The 26,241-nt window shown below is 35.0% G+C and overlaps 1 protein-coding gene and 1 non-coding gene across 6 annotated transcripts; one reads left to right on the top strand and one right to left on the bottom strand.

Annotated features, from left to right (window-relative positions):
- Positions 1 to 1,163: 1,163 nt before the first annotated feature.
- LOC125059621 (facilitated trehalose transporter Tret1-like) lies at positions 1,164 to 26,241 on the bottom strand. Of its 5 annotated transcripts, none has more exons than XM_047664120.1 (7): positions 26,050 to 26,241; positions 23,446 to 23,675; positions 5,770 to 6,090; positions 5,396 to 5,528; positions 4,771 to 4,994; positions 3,888 to 4,082; positions 1,164 to 1,441 (listed from the first exon to the last, which is right to left on the bottom strand). In XM_047664120.1, exons 1-7 carry the CDS (start codon positions 26,126 to 26,128, stop codon positions 1,205 to 1,207), a joined length of 1,419 nt encoding a protein of 472 aa, XP_047520076.1. In that variant the 5' UTR covers positions 26,129 to 26,241; the 3' UTR covers positions 1,164 to 1,204. The 5 variants fall into 5 exon arrangements, with proteins under 5 accessions (XP_047520076.1, XP_047520072.1, XP_047520075.1 ...); XM_047664116.1 differs by lacking the exons at positions 4,771 to 4,994; positions 5,396 to 5,528; positions 5,770 to 6,090 and adding exons at positions 18,421 to 18,644; positions 19,066 to 19,198; positions 19,440 to 19,760 and having other exon boundaries at positions 26,050 to 26,231; XM_047664119.1 differs by lacking the exons at positions 23,446 to 23,675; positions 26,050 to 26,241 and adding exons at positions 8,666 to 8,895; positions 11,120 to 11,323.
- Positions 25,202 to 25,320, top strand: LOC125060059. The gene has a single exon (XR_007118791.1). It is a non-coding gene; the product is annotated as a 5S ribosomal RNA (ribosomal RNA).

Below are 26,241 nucleotides of genomic sequence, written 5' to 3'. Positions count from 1 at the left end.
CGATAATATTCTCGTTTTATTTTTAAATTCAATAACCTTACTATTCAGGGTGTGCCGGAACGTGACTTTATGTTCACGGATGTTAATGTTAATGTTTAAAGGTGGTTTTAATTTTTCTACGTAGATCAAATTTTTATTCTACGGGAGTTCTGTTGTATTCTAGGTGTCTCGATTAGCCATCAAGCGACGGAAGTGGAAATGGATACGCCATACACTCCAAAGGAATTTCCATGTATATCAATTAAACAAAAATAATGCACATTAAAATTTAATGTTATTAAATAAAAGACAATACTAAATGCACGTTAAGACATTATTATCTATACTATTTGCTCACAAGTAAACAGGTAACCGTTAAAATAGTTTAAAATATTTGAAACAAGGCGAATATGTTAAAATATAAACATAGCATTTGTGAAAATATTTTCGATTCGAGAGTTAATACATACAACGAATCCACAAGGATAATGAATCTGTTTAAGCGTGCGTAATGTTACGAAGGTGACAAGCGTCTGATAATTGGGTGTCGAGTGTTCATGATGCAGCATTAAGAATTAAAAAATCAGTTTCTAAGGGTGGCTAAAAAAATTGGATACACCAACTTAACCTGAAGTACCTTTCATTTAAAAGATCTTGATTTTCTCAAAGACTCGCTGTTAAAGTAGATCTTAAGCCCTATGTCACTTGGTTCTTACAAGGAGTCTTTACTTTATTTCTCTTTCTTTTCACCGGTTACTGTATAAGAAGTACTGGAAATGTTATGTAGTCACACACACACACAGGCCAAATTTCAGGATTTCAAGAATAGCCCGACTTGTATGCGTGTGGATTTTGGAGTTATGGAGTAGTCCTTAGATAATAAATCCTACTTTTACTGCACTAACGATATAACGTATAGCACCATGTGTATAGATAGCCAATGTTTAAAAAAATACTCATAAACTTTAATTATAAGACTTAACAAAGAATATCTACTTAAAATCCATAAAGATATTTTTATTTTATATTGCATGTGCGTTGCTTTAATTAAGGATCAGATCCTTTGCTCGAGCATGGACGTTTAATCATTTTAATGTCAAGTAGTAACTTATATAAGTTATTAAACTCTGGTTTGCATTATCAAGATACATCTACGATACGGAATAATAAATAAAACATTCAAGGTTTTAATAAATCATTACGATTTTAATAAAAACATTCACAACTATTTCTTAAAAAGCCGCTTTGAATTGATAGCATTCTGGACCTCCTGCTCGGTTTTCCCCTTTGTTTCCGCAATAAATATTAAAATAAAAACTCCACTGACAAGATTTATAGTGGCATAAAAGTAGAAAAGTATATAGTAACCAAATAGTTTTATTATTGGTGCGTAGAGAAGCAGTTGGAAAAACTCTATAAACCAAGTATATGTTCCGAAAACGCCCATTATTTTCCCGCAAATCTGAAAACGAATTTTATTATTACTTGGCTTCACATCACACCGCTAGAAAGTGGTAAGTGAAAACAATGGAATACTGTAAAGTGGGACACCTAGAATGCCATAGGTTAAACTTAAAAGAGGCTAGCTTATGTCCTATGTGAATTGAAAATTCAAAATAAAATTGGCTACACTAACTAAATTCCAGAAAAAAGGGGAATACGGTTTTATGCCTAAACGCAGTATAAATTTTAGTGCAGCTTGGGATAGTTTTGGGATACTTATGGTTAGGGGATATGAAGTCGATCTTTGTTGAAAAAAGTAAAATTAGTCATATATTTTAGAAAAGATAGCTTGTAACATAAGCGCAGAGATTATGTATGATGTGGTAAACCTCTGCGCGTCACTCAAGATTAATAAAGTTTTATTGTTTCGTAAAAAACGTATACATATGTAACGTGGTATAGGTATGTTATCTAAAGCTGGCGGCTTCAACACATTTACACTTTGTGCTTGTGTAGTGTCTGTGAATAAGCGCGAGACGTGATGTCAAACTGAAATACAATCACAAATATATCACGAAAAGACTGCCCGTGTCTCTCGCGCTCGGTCAAGCTTATGAGTATAAAAGAGACAGTTATTGTTTTTCTTTTGCTACTCTTTATGTTGATCTTTACTGTTTTATATTATTATTATTTTATACATGTTGATCTTTTTTCAAACATTACCAGGGCAATCTGAAATCGTGAAATGGTGCACAATGTTTTTAATTATTTTAAGCATCTTAATAAAAACAGTTTAATGAAAAAATGTTATATTTAATTTGACATCAGATGCGACTGGGGTTTCTAAGAGGAGTATTGAAAGAATAGTTAGTGAAGTAAAAGTGAAGTGTGTTGAGCTAGATGGAGCTTATGTCAAAAAATGAAAAATTATTTACACAAACTACTCTTATACGTTCTTGGTCGGGCTTAGAACTTTTGGATCCACCCTCGTATGCACATAATATTTATATGTATTTGACACATTTTTATTTATTTACAACCCACCCAACCTTACTAAAACCAGAGTAGACTAAAATATATAGCTTGGCAAAAAAGTAATATTTTTAAACATACTGTATAGTGAAATTGCATTAGTGTGAGTACTGTGAACGCGCCAGCTTTCGATATACGTGGGTAACACTGAAAATGTTTAGAACTGGCCAGTTAGAAACATTGCTAATTAAACTATTTTTGAATTTGAATTTTAGGACTCTTTGGTAACCTAATGTAGTATATTGCATTCATTTGTCATTTGATTTTATGAATTGGCGTTACACGTTAAAATGAACCTAACGCGAGAAAATTTTCGGTCCATGATTTAATCTGACTTTCATTGTGAGCTTACTTAACAACAAAGCTATGATAGGCTGCGATTAGCATTTCTTAATGAAGCCCCATCTCGTGTAACTATTTACTATTGGTTTAACGAGTTTAATGAGACAACATCAGTGCTGTGCGACGCACGATAGAGGAAGATAAGAGAGTGATCTATCAGCAGATACGGGCAAGGGCATTGGTATGAGTCAAGTTAAAAAAATGCTAAAGCGTTGTATCAGATGGATTCCCCATACTTTAACCAACGACCAGAAACACCTTAGCATGGACTCGTGTCGCCAAATGTCAGATAAGTTCAACGGCGGTGACTCAAATGCTGAATTTGACATCGTCAAAGGTGATGAAAGCTGGATATATTGCTACGAACCCGAAACCAACAGACAATCAGCTCAGTGACTGTTTCCTTTCGAGGATCGGCCAACTAAGGTAAAGAAAGGAAGAAGTCAAGGAAAAAAGATGATTGCCTCGTTCTTTGAAAGGTCATTTCGCGACAGTTGTGCTAGAAAATGGAAGAACAGTCACTACAGACTGGTATGTCAATCGCTGTTTGTCTGTTGTCTTGGAAAAAATTCGACAGCAGCGCCCTCGTAGCAGAATCCTCCTTCACCACGACAATGCTTCAGCGCACTCCTCAAAACGGACTGTTGAATATTTGACTATGGCAGGTGTCGAGATAATGAGTCATCCACCATACAGTCCTGACCTGGCGCCCTGCGACTTTCATTTATTCCCAAGAACTAAAGATAAAATTCGAGGTGTTCGCTTTACGAGCCCTGAAGATGCGGTGAAAGCGTACGAAAATGCCATAGAACTCTAAGGAAAAATGGGGTCACTGCTTTTCTCAGTGGTTCCATCGAATGCGACGATGTGTAGAGAGGAACGGAGATTACTGCGATAAACAATAAAAGTATTGGCAACTTTCTACATTAAGCCGTTTTTATTTTTATATATATTTTCAGTGTTACCTAGGTATTGATTATTTCATGACATCCACATTCACAAACATCGAACACATTTTAATAACATTCATGAGCTTTGACCAGCATTTGCTACATTCAATACTAAAGAAACCTTAAAGCTATATAACTTACTTGAAAGGAAAACATTTCGGGAATCAATATGAATATTATAGACTCAATCCCTCCAGCGAAGCAGAAAACACATGAAATCATCATCGAAAGTGGTAACCAACCTGGCACTGCACCACCATTATTTTTAATGAGGAAAGATGTAGCTATAACTGAAAACGATATGGCCGATACCATATACGCTCCGACCAGTATGGGCTGAAATAATTATAAACGTGTGTTGAACAAAGATTTCGTCTATCTTTCCGTCCGGTTAGGTCTGCGCCTCATATTTCTGTATCTGTTTCATAATCATTTGTCAATCTAGTGGGCAAGTAGTTGATCAGCCTCCTGTGCCTGACTCACGCCGTCGACGTTTTGAGTCTAAGGCAAGCCGGTTTCCTAACGATGTTTTCTTCACCGTTTGAGCGAATGTTAAAATAGAAACATAGGAAGTCCATTGGTCTTGCCGGGGATCGAACTTAGCTGACGTCAGCGATGAGAGTCGCACGATGAAGCTACTAGGCCAACACTACCTGATATAAGCAGTGGATTTGTAAGGTAAAAGACGGTTCTTTCACGATGTTTCCCTAATTTGTAAACAGCTGGGGTTCAAACCTATGATGTGAGATATAAGTGACTTAAAAATATCAGTCGTTTCCAATGTTAAAAAGCAGATGTTTCCTTAAAAGTCCTATAGTCTATTATTATCCATGAAGACCCTTCTTAAATATCAGTCTAATTGTGCCGTTTTAACTGAAGTACTTATTCTATTTCTTCACAGCATAAGCACAATTAGACAGAAAGAGACGTAAGAGTACTTTCGTTAAAACTGCATTTAAAACTGTATGAATACTGGATAAACTGATGATATTTACTGTAAATAAACTATTGTAATACAAATTACCTTTCTACCGACCCTCTCTATAGTTAAAGCGAGAACAAACGAAGCACTGATCATAACTATTGGAAAACTAAAAGACTGCACTTCTGGGCTAATTTCAAACTCAGCCCCTGCGTATGATAAAAGTGTGAAAGCATAGACTGTTATTGAAAAGGCGCCACTTAAACCATACAACGTTGTTACTACGAAGATTATTATGATACTGCGTCGCCATTTCTTGTCAATCACTGAAAAAATAATAAACTATATAATTCATCCACCTTTTTATGTAACGGGGGGCAAATGGGCAGGAGGCTAACCTAATGAAGTGATACCGCCGCCACACTAATATTGCCAGAAGGCTCGTGAATGCGAAGCCGGCCTTTTAAGAATTGGAACGCTCTTTTCTTTTAGGACCATAAGTTGAATTGGTTCGGAAATACTTCAGTGGGCAGCTGGTTCCATATAGTGTTGGTGCGCGGCAGAAACTGTCTTAAAAACGCTCAGTTGTGGAACGACGGACGTCGAGGTGATACGGATCGTCCATTACTGGAGGTTCGCCGTCAGTCTCTTGTAGCGTGTCAAGTCCTTACCAGCAGCAACTCTTAGGAGCAGTAGGACACAATAGATATTTGTACAACATACTTACAGATACTTGTTAATGGGATATTTGGCGTTTTATTGGATTCCTCGTCTTCTTTTTTCATCCAATCAACTACATCTTGCACTGTCTTGTCGCTTTTGTCCAGGCCTCTGAGTGAAGCCACTGTTTCAATTGCTTCCTAAAAATAACGCCTGAATGTTGAATTTTAAAGTTCTTTATTCTTTTCATCACTTATTTTTCGTACTTTTAGCTATTTGCTCATAATTTTAAAACTAAGTTTAAACTTGGTCGTTAAAGATAAGTATAAAAATTACTGACTTGCTTCCTTTCCTTAATAAGAATAAATAAAACTAGATAAATTGATGGAATTAATGAACCTTCAATGAACGAACACAAATCAAATCTTGATATTTACTTACATCCATTTTTCCTTGCTTGACCAGATACACAGGCGCTTCTGGGGCTATAAACATCAGCACTGATGCTACAATTGGTAACCCCAGAATTGCCCATTGTACTGTATAGTAATCTAAGTAAGCTCCAATAATGTACATGAACAAAACTCCTAGATTCTGTGACAGAATAAGGAGCGAACCTAAAACACCACGTATACTGTCCTGGCTAATTTCTTTCACGTACATTGGGACAACATTAAAACAACCCCCTGCGGATATTCCGCCGAATATTCTTGATAAGGTTAGAGTTACTGGTGTCGGGTATAGTTTTAGTGCCCATGACATCTGAAACAATACCATAACAATAATGTAATTATTATAATAAGTCCATATTATGGTTACTATGTCCTAAATATATTAGTTAATTAAAAGGCACATGAAGTCCATTGCAATGACCCATGTGAGGGCAATCCAGCCTTCCCGCTATTACCGCCAGCATTCTGTTAGGGCTCCCACGCACGCGCCTTAACAGAGATACAACTCTCTTGCGCATCGTGACGTATAACAATCAACACCTGCACAACTATATAAACAATGCCTATTACTTACCAAAATTTAAAATTGAAAAGTGAAAGCATATAGTAATTTAATTTAAAATAATTACAAAACGATGTCGTGTTTCTAGAAATTTGTAGTCCAATCGCGCGTTATGTATCCTAACATTAGTAAACCAAATGTTAGCAATTATCGCAAACTTGAAGTCAAAATGAGCCCTTTAGTTTTTTCCACACTCATAAATTGTAATACAACATTCTTGTTTCGATAATGTCCAACAAGGTCGTACACTTGTATTGAAGTTTCACATAGTTTTATGAACCCTTAGATAAGCCAAGTTACTTTTAATAGCGTCTAATTTTATGTTAGTCATAAGTTCATATTCTTTACCTACACTGCTAACTTTTACTAATATTATAATTATTATTTTCTACTCTAAGTATTATTATATAAAGAAAATAATGTATTTATTTTTTTTGCGACTGAAACGCAAACTAGCTTATGTGGTCTCTGGCAGAATGACCAGCGCTGTGGAACATTTTTCTCCTCAGCATAATGCTGAGCCAGGGCCAATTACAGCCACAGCATACACGCATTACATTCTTGAGACGAACCGAATGTGAAAAGGAAAAAATATATATATGTAAGGAAAATATATTTTCCTATACAAACTCTTTTTATATTTTATTTTTCTTCTTTGCCGTCTGATCGACGATGTTTAATTTGTCACTTTAGATAATAGATGTAAGATGTTTTAATTTTTTAATTTTATTATTTTATATTTGGCGCTTCTAAACGGGCCATGTTTTGCTGTAATTAATGGCTGCACTGTTGGCAACTAATTGCCCGGCCATTACAAAAATATTTTAATGCAGCTGATGGCCGAACAATCTATGGCTGGGCCATGTGTTGCAATATGTCTGCAATAGTATGGCCCATGATGCAGACTCCTAAACGGGCCACACAAACCGGCAACAATGGCCGACGAAATCACACTGATCGCAGCAGCTTATATTGTTTTAAAAAAGAAACAGAAAAAGAAGAGATTGTGGATTCGACCTTACTTAAATAGGCCTGAAACTGTAGACAATTTGAATCTTGAAATAAGCCTTGATAATAAATTATTCAAGAACTTTAGAAGAATGTCAAAAGGCGACTTTGACTTTCTTTTAAACAAAATTGGACCAAAAATAAAAATAATTTTTTTGTAAGCCTCTTTGCTTGTTATGCCAAACTTTTCAGCGATTTCATTCCATGCATCTTTTTTAGCATTCCTGTAATGACTAACTTTGTATATGCCGGTTTTTATATCCCACAACTCAGGGTATAATTAATGTACTTCATTAATGAAATCAGTACTTTTCTCGTTAGACCACGTAGCAGTCATTTTTACGTAGTAGCCTAAATTTTAATTAATATTTAATGCAACGTCAAAATGCAGCTGATCGCAAAACACAGAATATAGCAACAGGCACACTTCACTCATAGCAAACTTCATGTCGCGTAAAAAAGGATACACTGATAACTTCAATCCGGTCAAAATAGTGTTTTATTTAAATGAGCAAAAGTTACGTCAATCAAAGACAATACTAGGATACACTGTGCCATAACAAAGAGAGTGACTGAAACAACAATAGAACTGGCTGTGCAATATTGCAGTTGAATTCGATAGCTCAGCGATCGTCCGGCCCCCCATCGGGGCAACATCGGCCATATGTGGCTATACAAAACATGTTTGGCTATATGGCCGGGACATTACTGCAATATTGCATAGTGTGGCTGCTATTGTTTGTAATGTTGGCGGCCACAGTGTTGCAGCCATAAATTGCAGCAAAACATGGCCCGTTTAGAAGCGCCATTTATAAAACCTAGAATATAGGCTTTAAATGTTGTTTCTTTTGTATTCACAGGTGAGTGAATAATTTGTAAAAATAAATTTTTTATTAAATGTAAATTATTAGATATTTATTTTGTAAATAAATATTTTGTATTCACAGAGAAACGCAGTTGCGCCTTATTTATTCCCAGTAATCGTATAAGCGATTGATACCATTATATATATCTCTCATAATATATTTTTATTTAATTTTTTCTCTTTGATTATTGTTATTTTGTGTGATTATGTGTGAGTGTTTTTGTTTGTAATAAATGATATGTCTATGTCTATATTTTAAACGATTAAAGACAGTTGGTACCCAGCTTCAAGTGTTTCATTTAATATGTATCTGAACATATCCACACAACAACCGCCACCGAACTTAACTCGCGATTCGACAGAACAACTGGACATAGCTTTTACCTTTGCAGCTATAAGATGTATAGTGAATAGTAAAATCATATCAATCAATCACCACGTAATACCTACCGCCTGTGGGTAAAAAATACACATTACGGCAATCTTTCTTCCATAGTTATCCGCGACGTATGCGTAAATAGGTGTTCCCAACATAGCCGCGAAACACATAAGGCCGGCTATCCATGATATCGCGTAGTCAGATAAAGGCTCTCCTGCTGGTGAATCAGGTGCCTGGAGGATTTTTGTCATGGGTGAAACCCAGCTGCTCTCCGCTCCGTAAACGAATAAGGCGAAGTTGGCTGGAAAATCACATGAAAGGGGTATTTACAGAATAATTTAGAATGTTTGATTACAAATACATTTTTAATATACTGAAGTGATAATTAGAGCTAACTCTCTGTTTATTAGCTTCTGTATTCATTGAAAAAAAAAGTCAAATTTTATTGGTGATTATTTTATTATAATAATAATTAAAAAGTCAAGTCAAAAATAATGTATTCATGTAGGCAACACAATGTACACTTATGAACGTCAAAAAAAAGAAATATTGCTTCTAATTTTACATTTACTGTCACTTCTCAAATGAAGGGCGTAGAACGGAAAAAAAGAACTGGCAATAAACTCTCCGCCACTCTTTTTAATCGCCAAGTTTTGTTCATTTTAAAATTCTGCCTTTTTATTCCCAAATTAACTTATTTACTTTACTGTAGCCCTCTATGGAATCATTCAGTTTTTTTAAGTGATTTGGAGAATCTTTTAAAAACTTCTTTGGAATCTATTTTAAATGTTCCTTTGAAACACCTTCTTGGTATCAAGCGTCGCTCCCTATTCGCTTTGGTGGATTAGGAGTAGGTACGCAAGATAACAAGTATAGCTCTTCCAGCGTTTCTCTCATCTGCTCACAAATCTAGCAGTCTGGTAGGTAAAATTCTTAGATCTTATTCTACAAACACTTCCAAAAGAGTGCAGGTCGTTTTCCTCGCCATGCCGCGCTCAGCGACATTAGACGCCGCTCTCTTGCCTCCGTCAATGTTCCAGCAATTTTGGTGCCAACGGGCATCGCAAGAGACGATGGCAAGCGGCCGGATGGGATGTCGTTGATCCCTTGGAAAATGGGCCGGGCTTTAGTATAGGATGCTACCCATGTAGACACTTTTGCCCCGTCTCATCTCCTTCGGACAAGCAAAAAAGCTGGCGCGGCCGCAGAGCAGGCAGAAAATAACAAACGGCACAGATATAACAGTCTTTCCTCCAACTTCGATTTTGTTCTCTTTGTAGTAGAGACTCTTGGGCCGTGGGGTTCAAGTGCACAGGCGCTTATTAAAGATTTAAGTTGGCGATTGGTAGATAGTACCGGTGACCGCAGAGCTGGCACTTTCCTGGCTCAAAGAATAAGTATCGCGAGAAAATGCTGCCAGCGTTAAAGGTACACTGCCTTTTTTTTTTTTTTTTTTTCGTGGGGAAATGCGTTACGCATACCCTCCCGCGGCACGGTTGACCTTGGTGGGGAAGGGTTATGTGGGACTCGCACAACAGTGCATACCCACTAAAACCCCACGGCGCCACCAGCAATCGCCCGGGGCAGGACACGGTAACAGCGTAGCCTTGTCCGCATCCAGCCACGCGATCAGCCGTTAGTATCACGGTCCTCTACGGCCACGAATGATGTGGAATGGACCTTGGCACAGCAAGGGCCTTTCACATCGGCCAATTCACCCTGTTTATAAAGCTGGGGGAGGCCGGGCACGATGCTTGCAGGGATGCGTCAGCATCCCTTCTTTTCGACGCATGAACCCCTGTTCCCCCGCTGGAGCAACTGCGTGCCCAGGATTACACACGGGGTTGCACGGTGCAACGGCGGCGCTGTGGTCTCCTACGGCGACGCGGGTGGGCTGCAGGATCATCCTCCCTGGCCCTTTCCGCCTCTTGCTTTTGGTGCATGACGGCTTCACAGAATCTCTGCCGACCCACATGCCGACACCGTCCGAGTTTGTAACTGCTACTCTCACAATGTTATCGAGGGTAGCGTCCTCGCCCTGTAGCACGCCCAGTAGAGGCCTCCTTTCCATCTCCCATGCTAGGCAATCCTTTAAGGTGTGGAGCGCATCATCAACAACACCAGCGTCACAATGGTGGAAAAAAGGTACACTGCCACAGGGACCAAACTTTTTAAATTTGTTTTGATTTTAATTTTAATTATTTCTATTATTAGATACTTTGTAGGTTAAGATAATTGTAAATACTGTATACTTGATAATTGTAATATTAAAAAGAATTTTAAAAATTATTTAAACAATAGAAATATTTAAAAAAACGATTATAAACAATCAAAAATTAAGGAAAAAAAAAATATCAAAAATGTAATAGATTAATTTCAGAAAACCTCTATTTCTGACATGGTGCGTAGGGACCGTCGATATATAATATCTATAATAGAACACGATCAATTGAATAAATAGTAGAGTAGCGTATAGTTATATTGCTCTTTGAGTTTTGTAAAATATTAATAAAATCGATACATACCCAAAATAACAAACAGCCATTGTTTATATGTGTGCCCTTTAGAAGGGGTTTGATTCAAAATATAGCTCGCTATCTTCATTATTATCTCATTTTAGTTAAAGTTTAACACTCAATTGTTGTTCGTTTATATATTGATGCTATGCACTGCGCGTAGGATTATCGACTGAATAAATAATATTAACAGCGTGTGGCTACGTCCTTCGAGAACATAAGAACATCAAGTAGGTAATTAGTGTAACTATACCCAAATGATTTACTAAATAATACATTTAAGTTAATTTGAAGCAAAGTGATATGTGATCAGTGATGAAATGCCTACTAAAAGTCAAAATGACGCAAAATATGTTGCTAAGCTCAAATCTCTCTTCAAAATCACTCTTTTTAGGGCATATTGCACTTCATCTTGTAGCTGTAGCCTGGAGTCTTGCTATACAAAAAATCGTAAAATGCCCTTCGTGTTCAGGGTCAATAGTTGGTTCAGGATGTTGATGGGGCTCCCCATTGCAGTGCGTCTACAATGGTTGGTTGTGCAGGCGTGGTCCCTACGCCACGATGCAATAGCGAGTTGTATCTCTGTTAAGACGCGTGCGTGGGAGCCCTAACAGCATGCTGGCGGTAATAGTGGGAAGGCTGGATTGCCCTCACATGGGTCATTGCAATGGACTGCATGTGCCCTTTTTAATTTTATCATTTAATATACTTTGACAATATGGACTAATGATTTTCTGATTGAAATAAATAAATAAAATTAATATTATATATTGATCAGCACAGCTCCAGACAAGAGAGTGGTTATCCTTATGTCCTAGATTCTCCTAATGTAATGTATGTCCCGATGTATTCCTCTATATAGACATATTTTTAGTTTCTAGAATAAATATGTTATAATCAGAAAATTATTTATAACTTTTTCAACTTTAATTAATGTTTATTTAGTTGTAACGGAATTGATGGTAGTTACGGAAAATAAATACAATTTTAAAATAACCTTGAAGTTAATTTTCAATTTAAATGTATATTGTTATGTTAATTTGGTCGGTGATGTCAAATTATAGTTTGGAAATAGCGAACCAAGGATGTTGTTAAAGAAAATTCTAGATTATTGATACCCAAATGGCTGAAAAATATTTCTATATAGATAGGTGGAATTTTGTATTCTACCTCGACTTCCGATAATGAAGCCTAGCTGCAGGTAAGAGAAAACTACGAGAGAAATAATAGTATACCTACAGTATATGCACAATTTATTTAAAACACGAACTGTAATTTTCCTCCTTTTGATTAACATATTGCAATGATGTGCACGATTGGATGTTCACAACTTTTTTTTAAATTTATTAAGAATATTTAACAATAATTATATTATAATATTATATTACATTACATTTTTTTTATCGCAATTGTTTATTAAAACCTAAACACAACAATTAAATCAAATATACACCTATTTACAATTTTCTTAACCTACATAGTAATAATAAAAATAATATTAAAACAAATTTAAAGAGTTTGATATCATTTCCTCGCTGTATTGTGATACTTAATCTTAATTAGATTATTATACTATGTAATTATAATATTTTAATTTATTTTTAATTTTTAATATATTAATTCTAATTATTAAATAAATATTAAATATACATTATCTATTTAATATTTATTGTTATAATGTTTTAAGAATAATTCGGTGTATTTTTAATTACGTTCCCTTATCGAACATTATTATCTATCTAAATCCAAATAAATTACGCTATTAGTGAGAAATATAGATAATAAAATATATTCTGCATAAATGAATAAGCGTTCCCTGTGGACACCAGTTATGAATACAATAAATTGTGAGATACATACACGTTTGGTTGCAGCTCCTTACAAACGTTGTGTAAAAAAAAACATGGCGATTAAAAAGAGTGGCGGAGAGTTTATTGCCAGTTCTTCTTTTCCGTTCTACGCCCTTGATTTGAGAACTGGCACTAAATGTGAAATTAGAAGCATTAATATGTATTTCTTTACTGACAAGTCATAAGTGTACAATGTGTTACCTATGATTAAATGATTTTTTTTTGTTTCTGCTTCCTAGACCATGTTCTGCGTAGTTTAACTAATTTATTTTTGCCAAAATATATTCAGATGCAAAACTGAAACTGGCCTTCTTCATATCATGTAAGTATTAATATTGTGAATGATCAAAAATATTATTTGAGTTAGGTTTAGATACATTATTTGCGTACTTTCATTACGTATTCAGGACATTATCATACAAGTCTCTTAACTACACTGCGGAAGTAATATAATAAAATTCAGTCCAAAAACATAATATCAACTGTACAGCTGTAGCGCCAAGAACTTAAAATGGGAATTAGGAACTCTAGCAATGGAATTAAGTATAATTTTAAAAAATGCAGAGAAAAATAACACTATAAATTATATTATAGCGAAGAATACAATCGACTTCAATATGAACGCAAGAAGCCGAAAAGCTAGGAGGGCAGAAGAAATCGATGAACGGACAGAACGCGTGGCGTTAGAATCACCATCGAAAGTACTACAACGAAAACGCTTGGTGGCATTAGGAAAAAGAATATTTAAGAAAAATCGCCGTTGACTTAGATAAAGCAGACGGTGAAAAGAGTATCGTCAAATGCTTGCCAGAACAGCGGAACCGGAGCACTTCCTCAATTATGGTAGATAAACCATAAGGTTTAGGTTAGGTTAGAAAGATATTAGAGAGACTCATGGCCATATGTAATACCTTTCAGAATCCCTATTAATTGCGACAAAACGTGTAATACAGGGTCACTTTTCGGTAGAGTAATTTTTTTTCACAGTGGGGGCCGAAATAAACAAAAAGTTATGATTTGAAAAAAATTTATATCGTATAACTTACGAGTAATATTATCTTCAATACACTCAATAAACAACTTTAAATAGTATGTCTAACGCAAGAACTCATCAGTGCCAATCTTGTGGATATCATGAAAAAGATACAGAATGTAGATTTTTTCGAATATTAATAAGAATTAGAAAAAAAAAGGCAATTTCCTTGAGGGTTGAGCTTAGAGACCTCCCGTAGAACAATTTTTGCAGATGATGACCACATCTATCCCCTATTTGCGTTTGATCCACGACTTTTTGGCCACCCTGTATATATTAATTTAATATAAAACTATTCTTTTGACATACATATTTTAAACGTAAAGTTTTCTGGTGCTATGATAGTTGACACTTATTATTTTTAAACGTTTCCGTCAAATTTTGAAAGTTTTAGAAATTAATTAACTTATAAAATAATATGATTGGGTAAGTATTGTTCACAAATTTGTTTATTAAAAATAAATACATAATATATCGAATTGAATTCCTGATATTCAATTCGATATATTATTTTATTCCCTTTGCAAAATATAATAATACAAATCAACTTATTACTCATAAGTAACTATAATAAAAATGAATTCCTTCAAATTGTACCAATTCAGTTTATACGTTAACTAATTCATATGATATAAATAATTATATATATATATAATTTTTTCAGCTTAAACCTGACAAACGCTGAATTGAGAGAATAAAGACCTCTTTTTCTATCTGGATGCAGTCCACCTAACTAACAAAAAATAAATACTGTTATTATAATATTTTCAAATTATATACACATTATAAATTTGAAAAATACCTATGTTTTTTTTATACAACAAAAAGCAGAGGAGAATAATACAATAATTCATAAACATAATAAGGAAACATTAAATTATAATAAATGTCAACTAGTGATATGGCATTCTTATTTATTATAAATATAATATATTGGGGAATTATGTTTTTGTTAGAAAATTTATAAGCTGAGACCGCTGACGAGCATCGTTGTCCTACCTACGAAAAGCCTCACGTCTTAGGAAGGTAACACTGAGGGGAGAATGTTACGGACAACAAACAATGCAATTTAGAAAGCTGGTGAACGAAGCTGCCTGCAAGATGTTGTTCTAGGAAATGGTCGGCGGGTGCGCAGGTAGCGGAAGGGTCAGTAGATCCCTTTTACCAGCGTGTAGTTTTAAGTTATTATTTGTATAGTTTTAGTCTTTAGATAGATTTACGCAGCCGTGCCGGACGGACGTTAGTCATAAGCTTGCTTCACTTTATAGTTGTGTTTGACCATCACTAACGTTCGACCAATAAAGTCAAAGTCAAAAATCATTTATGCCCGCCTTCCACTGCGAGCGGAACGGACCCATTACGGACTCCGCTATACTCGTAACGATGATTCACATGTATGAAAACATGTATGAAGGCGGGCATTATTCATGTAGGTAACACAATGTACACTTATGAACGTCAAAAAAGAAATAGAATAAGAAAGAATAAATAGAAAGAGATTATAGATTATAGATTATAAAAAGTTTTAAAGATGCCCTTTGTCAATTGGTTTTGGTAGTTTTTTTCCTTTTCTTCAACGGATATTGTAAAAGAAGTACTGTTTCTGTAAACAGATGAAGATCAATGTTGTGTAGTCATACCAACTGAGGCAACGATTGAAGGTCATCAAGGATACGGAATAATAAAACATCGCAGATGGTTATTACGATTTTAATAAAAATTGTACAACTATTTCTTAAACAGCCGCTTTGAATTGATAGCATTCTGGACATCCTGCTCGGTCTTCCCCTTTGTTTCCACAATAAATATTAAAATAAAAACTCCACTGACGAGATTGAGAGTGGCATATAAGTAGAAAAGTATATCGTAACCAAATAGCTTTATTATTGGTGCGTAAAGAAGCAGTTGTAGAAACTCTATAAACCAAATATATGTTACGAAAACGCCCATTATTTTCCCGCAAATCTGAAAAAAGCTTTTTATTATTACTTAGCTTTACAGCACACAGCTAGACAGGTAAGTGGGAAACAATAGAACACGAGAACTTCCTCTTAATAGCGACTGTAGTTGTATTGTTGGACACTTTTTTAGGGGTCATGCCACATGAAGCGGAAGTTTTTTTTAAATTATATTTTTAACCTTTTCGATTCACCTAGAATGTCATAGGTTATACTTAAAATACGCTATATTGTTATGTTCTATGTGAGTAGACAATTCAAAAGAAACTTGGCTACACTAACAAAACTCAAAAAGAAAGATAGAAAAAAGGGGAATACGGTTTTATTCCTAAACCCAGAATACATTTTAATAAAGCTTGGGTTAAGTACATGACATCAAGTCGATCTTTGTTTAAAAAAGTAAAAGTGCTTAACAATAAGCAAAAAAATTTAAGTATTTTTATTGCATATATATATAGTATTGTCTTTGATTAACATAACCCTTATTACACATTTAAAGAAAAACGCTTTTTACCGGATTAAAGTTATGTATTATTATAAATTTACAACTATTTGACATAATTTTAAATTTATCCGACGTTTCGCGTGCTTTACAGCGTGCGTGGTCACGGTGACTGAAGACAAAAGATGATGAATGTCAAAAGGTATCACAGCTGCAGAGAAAGTTGCATTATCTGTATTTATTTCCCGGAGTTGGTATCGACTAAAAGATGGAGGGTTTTGGCAAAAATGGCTCACGGTGTCCTCTATTTTCGCGGATTGTTTTTCTTTTTGAGATTTTAATTTGGATATTATTGGATCCCAGGTGTTTGACAATTTTAGGCCGTCTTCTCTATTGAAATTGGGGTGTTTTTTGATTTCAATGGCTTCGCGTACAAATCTTGGGAAGAATCATTTCTCTTTCCCAAGTACTTTCGGTTGGTCAAAGCGTATGTAGTGATTAGGCCTATCTAGTATGTGTTCACAGACTGCTGATTTTGTGTGTCGTCTATGTCTTATGTCAGCAATGTGTTCTTTGAGTCTGCTGGACATATTGCGTTTAGTTTGCCCTATGTAAGACAGGCCACAGTCGCAATCCAGTTTGTATATACCTGCATCTTGCAATGGGGTGTTACTTTTGATTGGTCTTAGGAATTGCTGAATCTTCTTGTGCGGCTTGAAAATTGTATGAATAGAAGCTGGTTTTAGGATCCGGCTAATTCTATCTGTAACTCCCTTCCAATATAATATATACATAACTTTAATCCGGTAAAAAGCGTTTTTCTTTAAGCATATATATATTTTTGTATTTAAAATTTTTGTAAGATTTATGTTTACTAAAATTGTTATATATTTTAGAAAAGAAAGCTTGGTAAATATGTGGTAAACTTCAATAAATAAATAAACCTCTGCCCGTCACTCAAGATTAAAAAGGTTTTATTGTCTCGTTAAAAATGTACACTTATCGTGGTCCGATCACAGTATTTCATGACATTTATCAAACATCAAATTTTTATAAAATCCATGAGTTTTGAACAGCATTTGCTACTTTCAATACAATATAAAGCTTAAAGCATAACTTACTTGAAAGGAAAACATTTCGGGAATCAATATGAATATTATAGACGCAATCCCTCCAGCGAAGCAGAAAACACATGAAATCATCATCGAAAGTGGTAACCAACCTGGCACTGAACCACCATTATTTTTAATGAGGAAAGATGTCGCTATAACTGAAAATGATATGGCAGATGCTATATACGCTCCGACAAGTATGGGCTGAAAGAATTATAAACGTCTGTTAAACAAAGATTCCGTCTTTCTTTCCATCTGGTTAGGTCTGCGCCTTATATTTCTGTATCTGTTTCATAATCATTTGTCAATCTAGTAGGCAAGTAGGTGATCAGCCTCCTGTGCCTGACACCTGCCGTCGAGGTTTTGAGTCTAAAGCATGTTAAAATAGAAACATAGGAAGTGCATTGGTCTTGCCGGGGATCGAACTTACGACGTCAGGGATGAGAGTCGCACGATGAGGCTACTAGGCCAACATTACCTGACATAAGCAGTGGATTTATTAGATAAAAGACGGTTATTTCACGATGCTTCCCTAATTTGTAAACAGCTGGGGTCCAAACCTATGATGTGAGATATAAGAGACTTAAAAATATCAGTCGTTTCCAATATTCAAAAGTTTCGACTGTTCAATGTTAAAAAGTAGATGTTTCCTTAGAAGTCCTATTATTATTATCCATGAATATATAACAAGCCTCTAAACTAAAAACCCCACATGAAGACCCTTATTAGATATCAGTCTAATTGTGCCGTTTTAACTGAAGTACTTCTTCCATTTCTTCACAGCATAAGCATAATTAGACAGAAAGAGACGTAAGATTACTTTCGTTAAAACTGCAATTAGACTTATTTAGTTTGTATGAATACTTTATAAACTGATGATATTAACTGTAAATAAACTATTGTAATACTAATTACCTTTCTACCGGCCCTCTCTATAGTAAAAGCGAGAACAAACGAAGCACTGATCATAACTATTGGAAAACTAAACGACTGCACTTCTGGGCTTATTTCAAAGTCAGTCCCTGCGTATGATAAAAGTGTGAAAGCATAGACTGTTATTGAAAAGGCGCCACTAAAACCATACAACGTTGTTACTACGAAGATTATTATGATACTGCGTCGCCATTTCTTGTCAATCACTGAAAAAATAATAAAATATATAACTCATCCACCTTTTTATGTAACGAAGGGCAAATGGGCAGGAGGTTAACCTAATGAAGTGATACCGCCGTGACACTAATATTGCCAGAAGGCCAGTGAATGCGAAGCCAGCCTTTTTTAAAATTGGAATGCTCTTTTCTTGAAGGACCATAAGTTGAATTGGTTCGGAAATACTTCAGTGGGCAGCTGGTTCCACATAGTGTTGGTGCGCGGCAGAAACTGTCTTAAAATCGCTCAGTCAAGGAACGACGGACGTCGAGGTGATACGGATGGTACTTCTAGTAGTGCCTATCCATTACTGGAGGTTGGCCGTTAGTCTCTTGTAGCGAGTCAAGTCCTGTACCAGCAGCAACTCTTAGGAGCAGTAGGAAACAATAGATATTTGTACAATATACTTACAGATACTTGTTAATGGGATATTTGGCGTTTTATTGGATTCCTCCTCTTCCTTTTTCATCCAATCAACTACATCTTGCACTGTCTTGTCGCTTTTGTCCAGGCCTCTGAGTGAAGCCACTGTTTCAATTGCTTCCTAAAAACAACGCCTAAATGTTGAATTTTATAGTTCTTTATTCTTTTCATCACTTATTTTTAGTACTTTTAGCTATTTGCTCATAATTTTAAAACTATGTTTAAACTTGGTCGTTAAAGATCAGTATAAAAATTACTGACTTACTTCCTTTCCTTAATAAGGATAAATAAAACTAGATAAATTGATGGAATTAATGAACCTTCAATGAACGAACACAAATCAAATCTTGATATTTACTTACATCTATTTTACCTTGCTTGACCAGATACATAGGCGCTTCTGGGGCTATAAACATCAGCACTGATGCTACAATTGGTAACCCCAGAATTGCCCATTGTACTGTATAGTAATCTAAGTAAGCTCCAATAATATACATGAACAAAACTCCTAGATTCTGTGACAGAATAAGGAGCGAACCTAAAACACCACGTATACTGTCCTGGCTAATTTCTTTCACATACAATGGGACAACATTAAAACAACCCCCTGCGGGTATTCCGCCGAATATTCTTGATAAGGTTAGAGTTACTGTTGTCGGGTATAGTTTTAGTGCCCATGACATCTGAAATAATAGCATAACAATAATTTTATTATTATAATAAGTCCATATTATGGTTACTATGTCCTAAATATATTAGTTAATTAAAATTCACATGAAGTCCATTGCAATGACCCATGTGATGACAATCCAGCCTTTCCGCTATTACCGCCAGCATTCTGTTAGGGCACGCACGCGCCTTAACAAAGATACAGCTCTCTTGCGCATCGTGGCGTATAACAGTCCACACCTGCACAACTATATAAACAATGCCTATTACTTACCAAAATTCAAAATTAAAAAGGGAAAGAATATGGTAATTTGATTTAAATAACAAAACGATGTCGTGTTTCTAGAAATTTGTAGTCCAATCGCGAGTTATGTAACCTAACATTAGTAAACCAAATGTTAGCAATCATCGCACACTTGAAGTCAAAATGAGCCCTTTAGTTTTTCCACACTCATAAATATTGTAGTGCCACATAGTTTTATGAACCCATAGATAAGCCAAGTTAGTTTTTATTAGCGTCGCAACCCCACAACTCCTAATTTTATGTTAGTCATAAGTTCATATTTTAAACGATTAAAGACAGCCTATTGACAGTTGGTACCCAGCTTCAAACAAACTGTTTCATTTAATATGTATCTGAACATATCCATACAAAAACCACCACCGAACTTAACTCTCGGTTCGACAGAACAACTGGACATAGCTATTACTTTTGCAGCTATTAGATGTATAGTAATAATAATAATAATAATAATCTTTATTCGTTATCTCAAAGATTTTACAATAGCTGATAAGTGATTGGGACCTCCTTTTAAGCGCATAAGCACTTGTGTTAGGAGAACCCGCTCTTCCATTACATAGGTGTACTAACTAATTATAATTTAATTTAACACGTATAGCTAAGCTAAGTATTACAATTTTACAATTTACTAAACATAATCTAAGGTTAAAATGTGAATAATGATATATGTGTGTATGTGTATGTGTGTGTGTGTGTTTGTGTGTTTATGAGAATGAATTTTCATGACTGATTGTAGAAGTTGACTATTTACTAGTGTATTATGATTCATGATTACCTACAAAGGCTTCAGTGTCTTCATAGCTAAATGTTTCTAGGATGTTAAGTAGCGACGTTTTACATTCATGTTTATTCAATGTGTATATATTTAATATTTTATTTAATTTATTATAAAGTTTAGCAGCTTGGCATTGAAATTGTCTCATAGCAAAAACTGATTTAGATCTCTCAACAGGAGCAACAGTATATTTGCGTCTTTTGCTCAGTTTGCGACCATCATATTTAAGAGACTTGTGCAATCTTAAGGTAGTGCAAAAAATGTACAGTTGCCTGACCGATAAGACACCACAAGAGGCATAAAGATCAGAGGTGGAAAATCTATAAGGCTTAAACATCATTACTTTTAGTAAAATTCTTTGTGCCCTCTCCAGTTCCAGGAACTTCATCTTTGTAGCACCCCCCCAAACTGGGATACAGTACACTAAAATTGACTGAGCCAGCGATTTGTATATCTGTATTAGTAGATGTTTGTCAGCGATGTGCCTTAGAGTTTTAAATGTCCAAATAAGCTTTCGAATCCTACTTATAACTTGTTCTAGGTGCTCATGCCATGACATTCTTTGATCAACTACCACTCCTAGATATTTAGTGTGATGAACTTTATTTATAGTTTTACATGTACAGTTTACTCTGGTGCTACAGTTATGTATTTTTATTTCTAGATCTGTTTGAGGTTGGGCGCTATTGTATTTAGTGAAGAAAATGTAGTTAGTTTTACTTACGTTTAATGATAATAAGTTTTCTCTTAACCAGTTATCCATTTTGGAAAGCCCTATTTCTGTATGTCGACGCACCGAGTCAATAGTTTTCCCAGTGAAGACAACAGCAGTGTCATCCGCGTAGGAGTAGACTTTCCCACTATCAATTCCTAAATCGCATAAGCTGTTTATGTAGATTAAGAATAAGGTCGGCCCCAGAACACTACCTTGTGGGACCCCATATGTGACGTCAGATTGTTCGCTGATGTATTGACCTATTTTAACTGCTTGCTTTCGTTCACTGAGGTAATCAGCGAACAATGTGAGTGGAATACCCCTAATACCAATGTTCTCTAGTCTCTGCACCAGAATAGGGACAGAAACCGTATCAAATGCCTTTTTTAAGTCGATAAAAACTGTGATACATTTATTACCTTTATCAACTTCATTAACAATATGACAAGATAGTGAGGTAACTGCATCTTCGGTTGACAGACCCTGTCTAAAACCGAATTGTGAGTCTGAAAGTAGACTATACTTCTGGAGGTAGGTAATTAGTCTTTTATTAATTAATTTTTCAAGTACTTTTGATATGGCAGTGAGAACGGAGATTGGGCGATAATTTGAAACATCTTCTCTGTTACCATTCTTGTACACAGGTGTAATAATTGCTTGTTTTAGCGCAGGTGGAAACACTCCCTGTCGGAAGCAGAGATTAACCAAATGAGTAATTATGGGCACAACTAGCTCCCTAGTATATTTAAAAAACTTGGTGCTTATACCATCCCAGCCAGGAGCACTGTCAGTTTTGAGACTCACAATAGTCAGGTATACTTCATGAGGGTCAGTTTCTAGAAGCACAAAAGACGAGACCTGGGAACAGTTGGGTCTAATCACATCTGTTCTATTATGTAACGTCGTAACTGGAATTATCTCTTTAGCTAAGTTTTTACCAATGTTTGAAAAATAATCGTTTACCAAATTAACCGAATTTTGAGGAGAAACATTTAAATTTAGTAATTCTAGATTTTGCGTTTTAGGTTGGTTACGATAAGTGAGGGTATTTATTTTCTTCCACAAAGTTTTCGGGTTTTTTATACTCTTAGCAAGGTCTTCATTTTCATATTTACGTTTGACTTTCTTTATTAAACTATTGCAGAAATTCCTATATCTCCTGTATGTAATTTTAAGAATTTCATTATGAGGATCAGCTCGGAGTTTTGCTTGCATAGCATTTCTATTACGAATACATCTAACAATTCCTAAGGTAATCCATGGTTTAATAAGGCGTTCCTTATTCGGGATAGCTCTAGTGATAGTATTGGATTGAATACACTGCTTTAAAATAGATATTAATTTATTAGTTAAGATTATGGGTTATTATAGTAAATTAGATCATTTATGTTGCTGTTTTTTAAATAACTTAAAGCGCCTTCCATGTTGATTGAAGATTTAATTTTCGAGGTATTGTAATTCGACTTAGCGAGGTAGGATAGTTTTAAGAATAACATTTTGTGATCAGTAACTGTAGAATCAATAACGGTAATAGACGCACACGTACCTATGCACCTATCAAGTTTTAGTATGAAATGATCTATGCAATTGCTATCTCGAGTAGGCAGTGTATGACCCGGGAGCAGGCCATGCATGGCTAGCATATTGAGGTAATGTAATCGGTTCGAGCGCTCCTGAGATGTTTCACTGGATTTTTGTATTAGATTTATGTTGATGTCTCCTGTTATTATAATGTTATTCTGAGTTTGTAAAGTTACTAAGTGACTATTTAATGAATCTATAAAATTTTCAGCGTTAAGGTTAGACGGGGAGCGATAAATACACAACATGGTATAGTTACCTACTTTGACTTGTAAGCAAGATAGTGAATAGTAGAATCATATCAATCAATCACCACGTAATACCTACCGCCTGTGGGTAAAAAAGACACATTACGGCAATCTTTCTTCCATAGTTATCCGCGATGTATGCGTAAATAGGTGTTCCCAACATAGCCGCGAAACACATAAGGCTGGCTATCCATGATATCGCGTAGTCAGATAAAGGCTCTCCTGCTGGTGAATCAGGTGCCTGGAGGATTTTTGTCATGGGTGAAACCCAGCTGCTCTCCGCTCCGTAAACGAATAAGGCGAAGTTGGCTGGAAATTACATGAAAAGGGTATTTGCAAGTAAATTATTTCTATAATGCTATAAGAAAATCGTAAACAACGTAGTGTTATTAGACATAACATTTTAGAAAGTTTGAATACTAATACGTTTTTAATATAGTGAAGTGACAATTAGAACTAAATCTCCAATGATATCGTCAATCAACAGTTAAACATTCGTTCTTACGTACGGAAAAAGGATCAGTGTGACTTTTGTCACTAAAAACAATACCTCTCGATTCCATAGTGAGAAATTTAAATATAAGTTACAACATAAAACTAGGCAGAGAGAGGAGAAACGTTCATAAAATAAAAGCTCAATAGAATCTACCAAAAATTTGTACAACAATATTTGATTTTCAGAAAATGAATAACACCCCACATGCTAACATCAGTGTTCTAACCAAAAGTAGTAAAATTATATCCGTATATAATTTTACTATTTTTGGTATTTGGTGCTGGAATAAAAGAAGCTGTTTGTTACATGTGGGACGAAACAGTTGGTAAACGCGGCGCTAATGAAGTGGCAAGTTGTTCGTTTTCTTTTATAAAAAAGGCTGTAGCCGGAGTAAAAGATTTTAGAATCTGGTCAGACAACTGCGCAGGCTAGAATCGTAATCTTATTGTATTTATATACGTGTTTTTAAGCAACAAATTTAAGATAGACTTGTGACATCGTTTCTTTGAAAAGGGACATTCTCAAAACGAGGCAGATAGCGTTCATGCGCCTATAAAAAGTTCAGTTAAAACCAAAATCATTTATATACTTGATGAATGGTATACGCTGGTTTGTTGGGATACAAAATGTCCTTCCCGATACAGTCATAGAAATAGATCAAGATTTAATTTAAATTTCAGGGAATGGCTAATCGTACTACATAATACTGGCTAAAAGATACGAACTCTGAAAAAAATATTTGGAATGGAAACAAGAGAAGTTAAAAGTCCATACGTTTAAGAATTTAAATATGATTTTATTGATGATAGCTATAGAAAACTGATCTATGACTACAATTATTTTTATTTTGAAAAAATAAAAATTAATAGTTTATAAATTAAATAATAATACTAATCAGTCTGAATGAAACTGTGACGAAAATAAGATTAGTTATATCTTCAGATCATTAAAATAATAAAATAGTTTATTGGAACAAAGTTCCTTATCGCGCGTTGTGAAAGGGGGCTAGACGGAATAAATTCTTACGAAAAGTTGTCACGACACTTTTTTGCTATTTGCTATTGTAATACACCGGTTCTCGTCCGATCACCGAAGTTAAGCAACGTCGGGCGAGGTCAGTACTTGGATGGGTGACCGCCTGAGAACACCTCGTGATGTTGGCTTTTTTTGTAGGGATAAGAAATGAAAATTATTTTTGAATCACTTAACTAAATTAGTCTTGTTGGAACGAAGTTATCGAGCGTTGCGAAAGGGGGCTAGACGGAATAAATTAAGACCAAAAGTTGTAACGACACTTTTTGCTATAGTTGTTATATTTTACATTTTCAATTAAGCTATCGCCAACGTCCATACCACGTTGAATACACGGGTTCTCCTCCGATCACCGAAGTTAAGCAATGTCGGGCGCGGTCAGTACTTGGATGGGTGACCGCCTGGGAACACCTCGTGATATTGGCTTTTTTTCGTCGTAAGATTGGTGTCGAGAAAATCTATCATACTGTTATGATACCAATTAACACATAAATTAATGGAAAGGAATTTCTTCCCTTGACACCTCTAAAGTTTTTATTATTAATCTCTTTTTAGGAGGGTTGAATGTGAAGCATTAATTGCACCGTCGCGTTGTTTTCTATTTTAAGTTCATATTTAATTGTGCCTTTTTAAAAAAGTAGATAAGAATAGTATTGAAAACTAAACATATTCAATTTAGTTAAAAATGTTATTTGTTAATAAAAATCATGCTGATTATTATTTTAATGCAGTACACGTCGTTATTTACATTCCCCTAAAGCAGTCGTACTATGATAAAAATAACCACGTATAGAGAAATATGTCTACAGAAGTAAATCTTTCACATTTAAGGGTAAAATTCTTAAAATATTGAAATCGTACCTTTTATTATATTAAAATAAATTTGAATAAAAACTAGTTGATGTAATTTATTTGAAATCTCCTACGTATAAACGTATACATTATAAATAGAATCATAAACTTCAAATATGTTATAAAACAAAAATTGAATAGGTTAATTTCTGAAAATCTCTATTTCTGACATGTCGCTTTGTACGTTGCGACCGTCGATATATTTATATATATAATAGAACACTAAATTGAGTAAATAGAAGAGTAGCGTATAGTAATATCGCTCTTTGAGTTTTGTAAAATATTAATAAAATCGATACATACCCAAAATAACAAACAGCCATTGTTTATATGTATGTCCTTCAGAAGGGTTTTGATTCAAAATATAGCTCGCTATCTTCATTATTATCTCATTTTAGTTAAAGTTTAACACTGAATTGTTGTTCGTTTATATATTGATACTATGCACTGCGCGTAGGATTATCAACTGAATAAATAATATTAACAGCGTGTGGC

The sequence above is a fragment of the Pieris napi genome, chromosome 20 (genome assembly GCF_905475465.1).
Source record: "Pieris napi chromosome 20, ilPieNapi1.2, whole genome shotgun sequence".
NCBI classification, from domain to species: domain Eukaryota; kingdom Metazoa; phylum Arthropoda; class Insecta; order Lepidoptera; family Pieridae; genus Pieris; species Pieris napi.
Note: the sequence above shows the minus strand (reverse complement) of the source record. Positions and strands in the feature narration are given on the sequence as shown.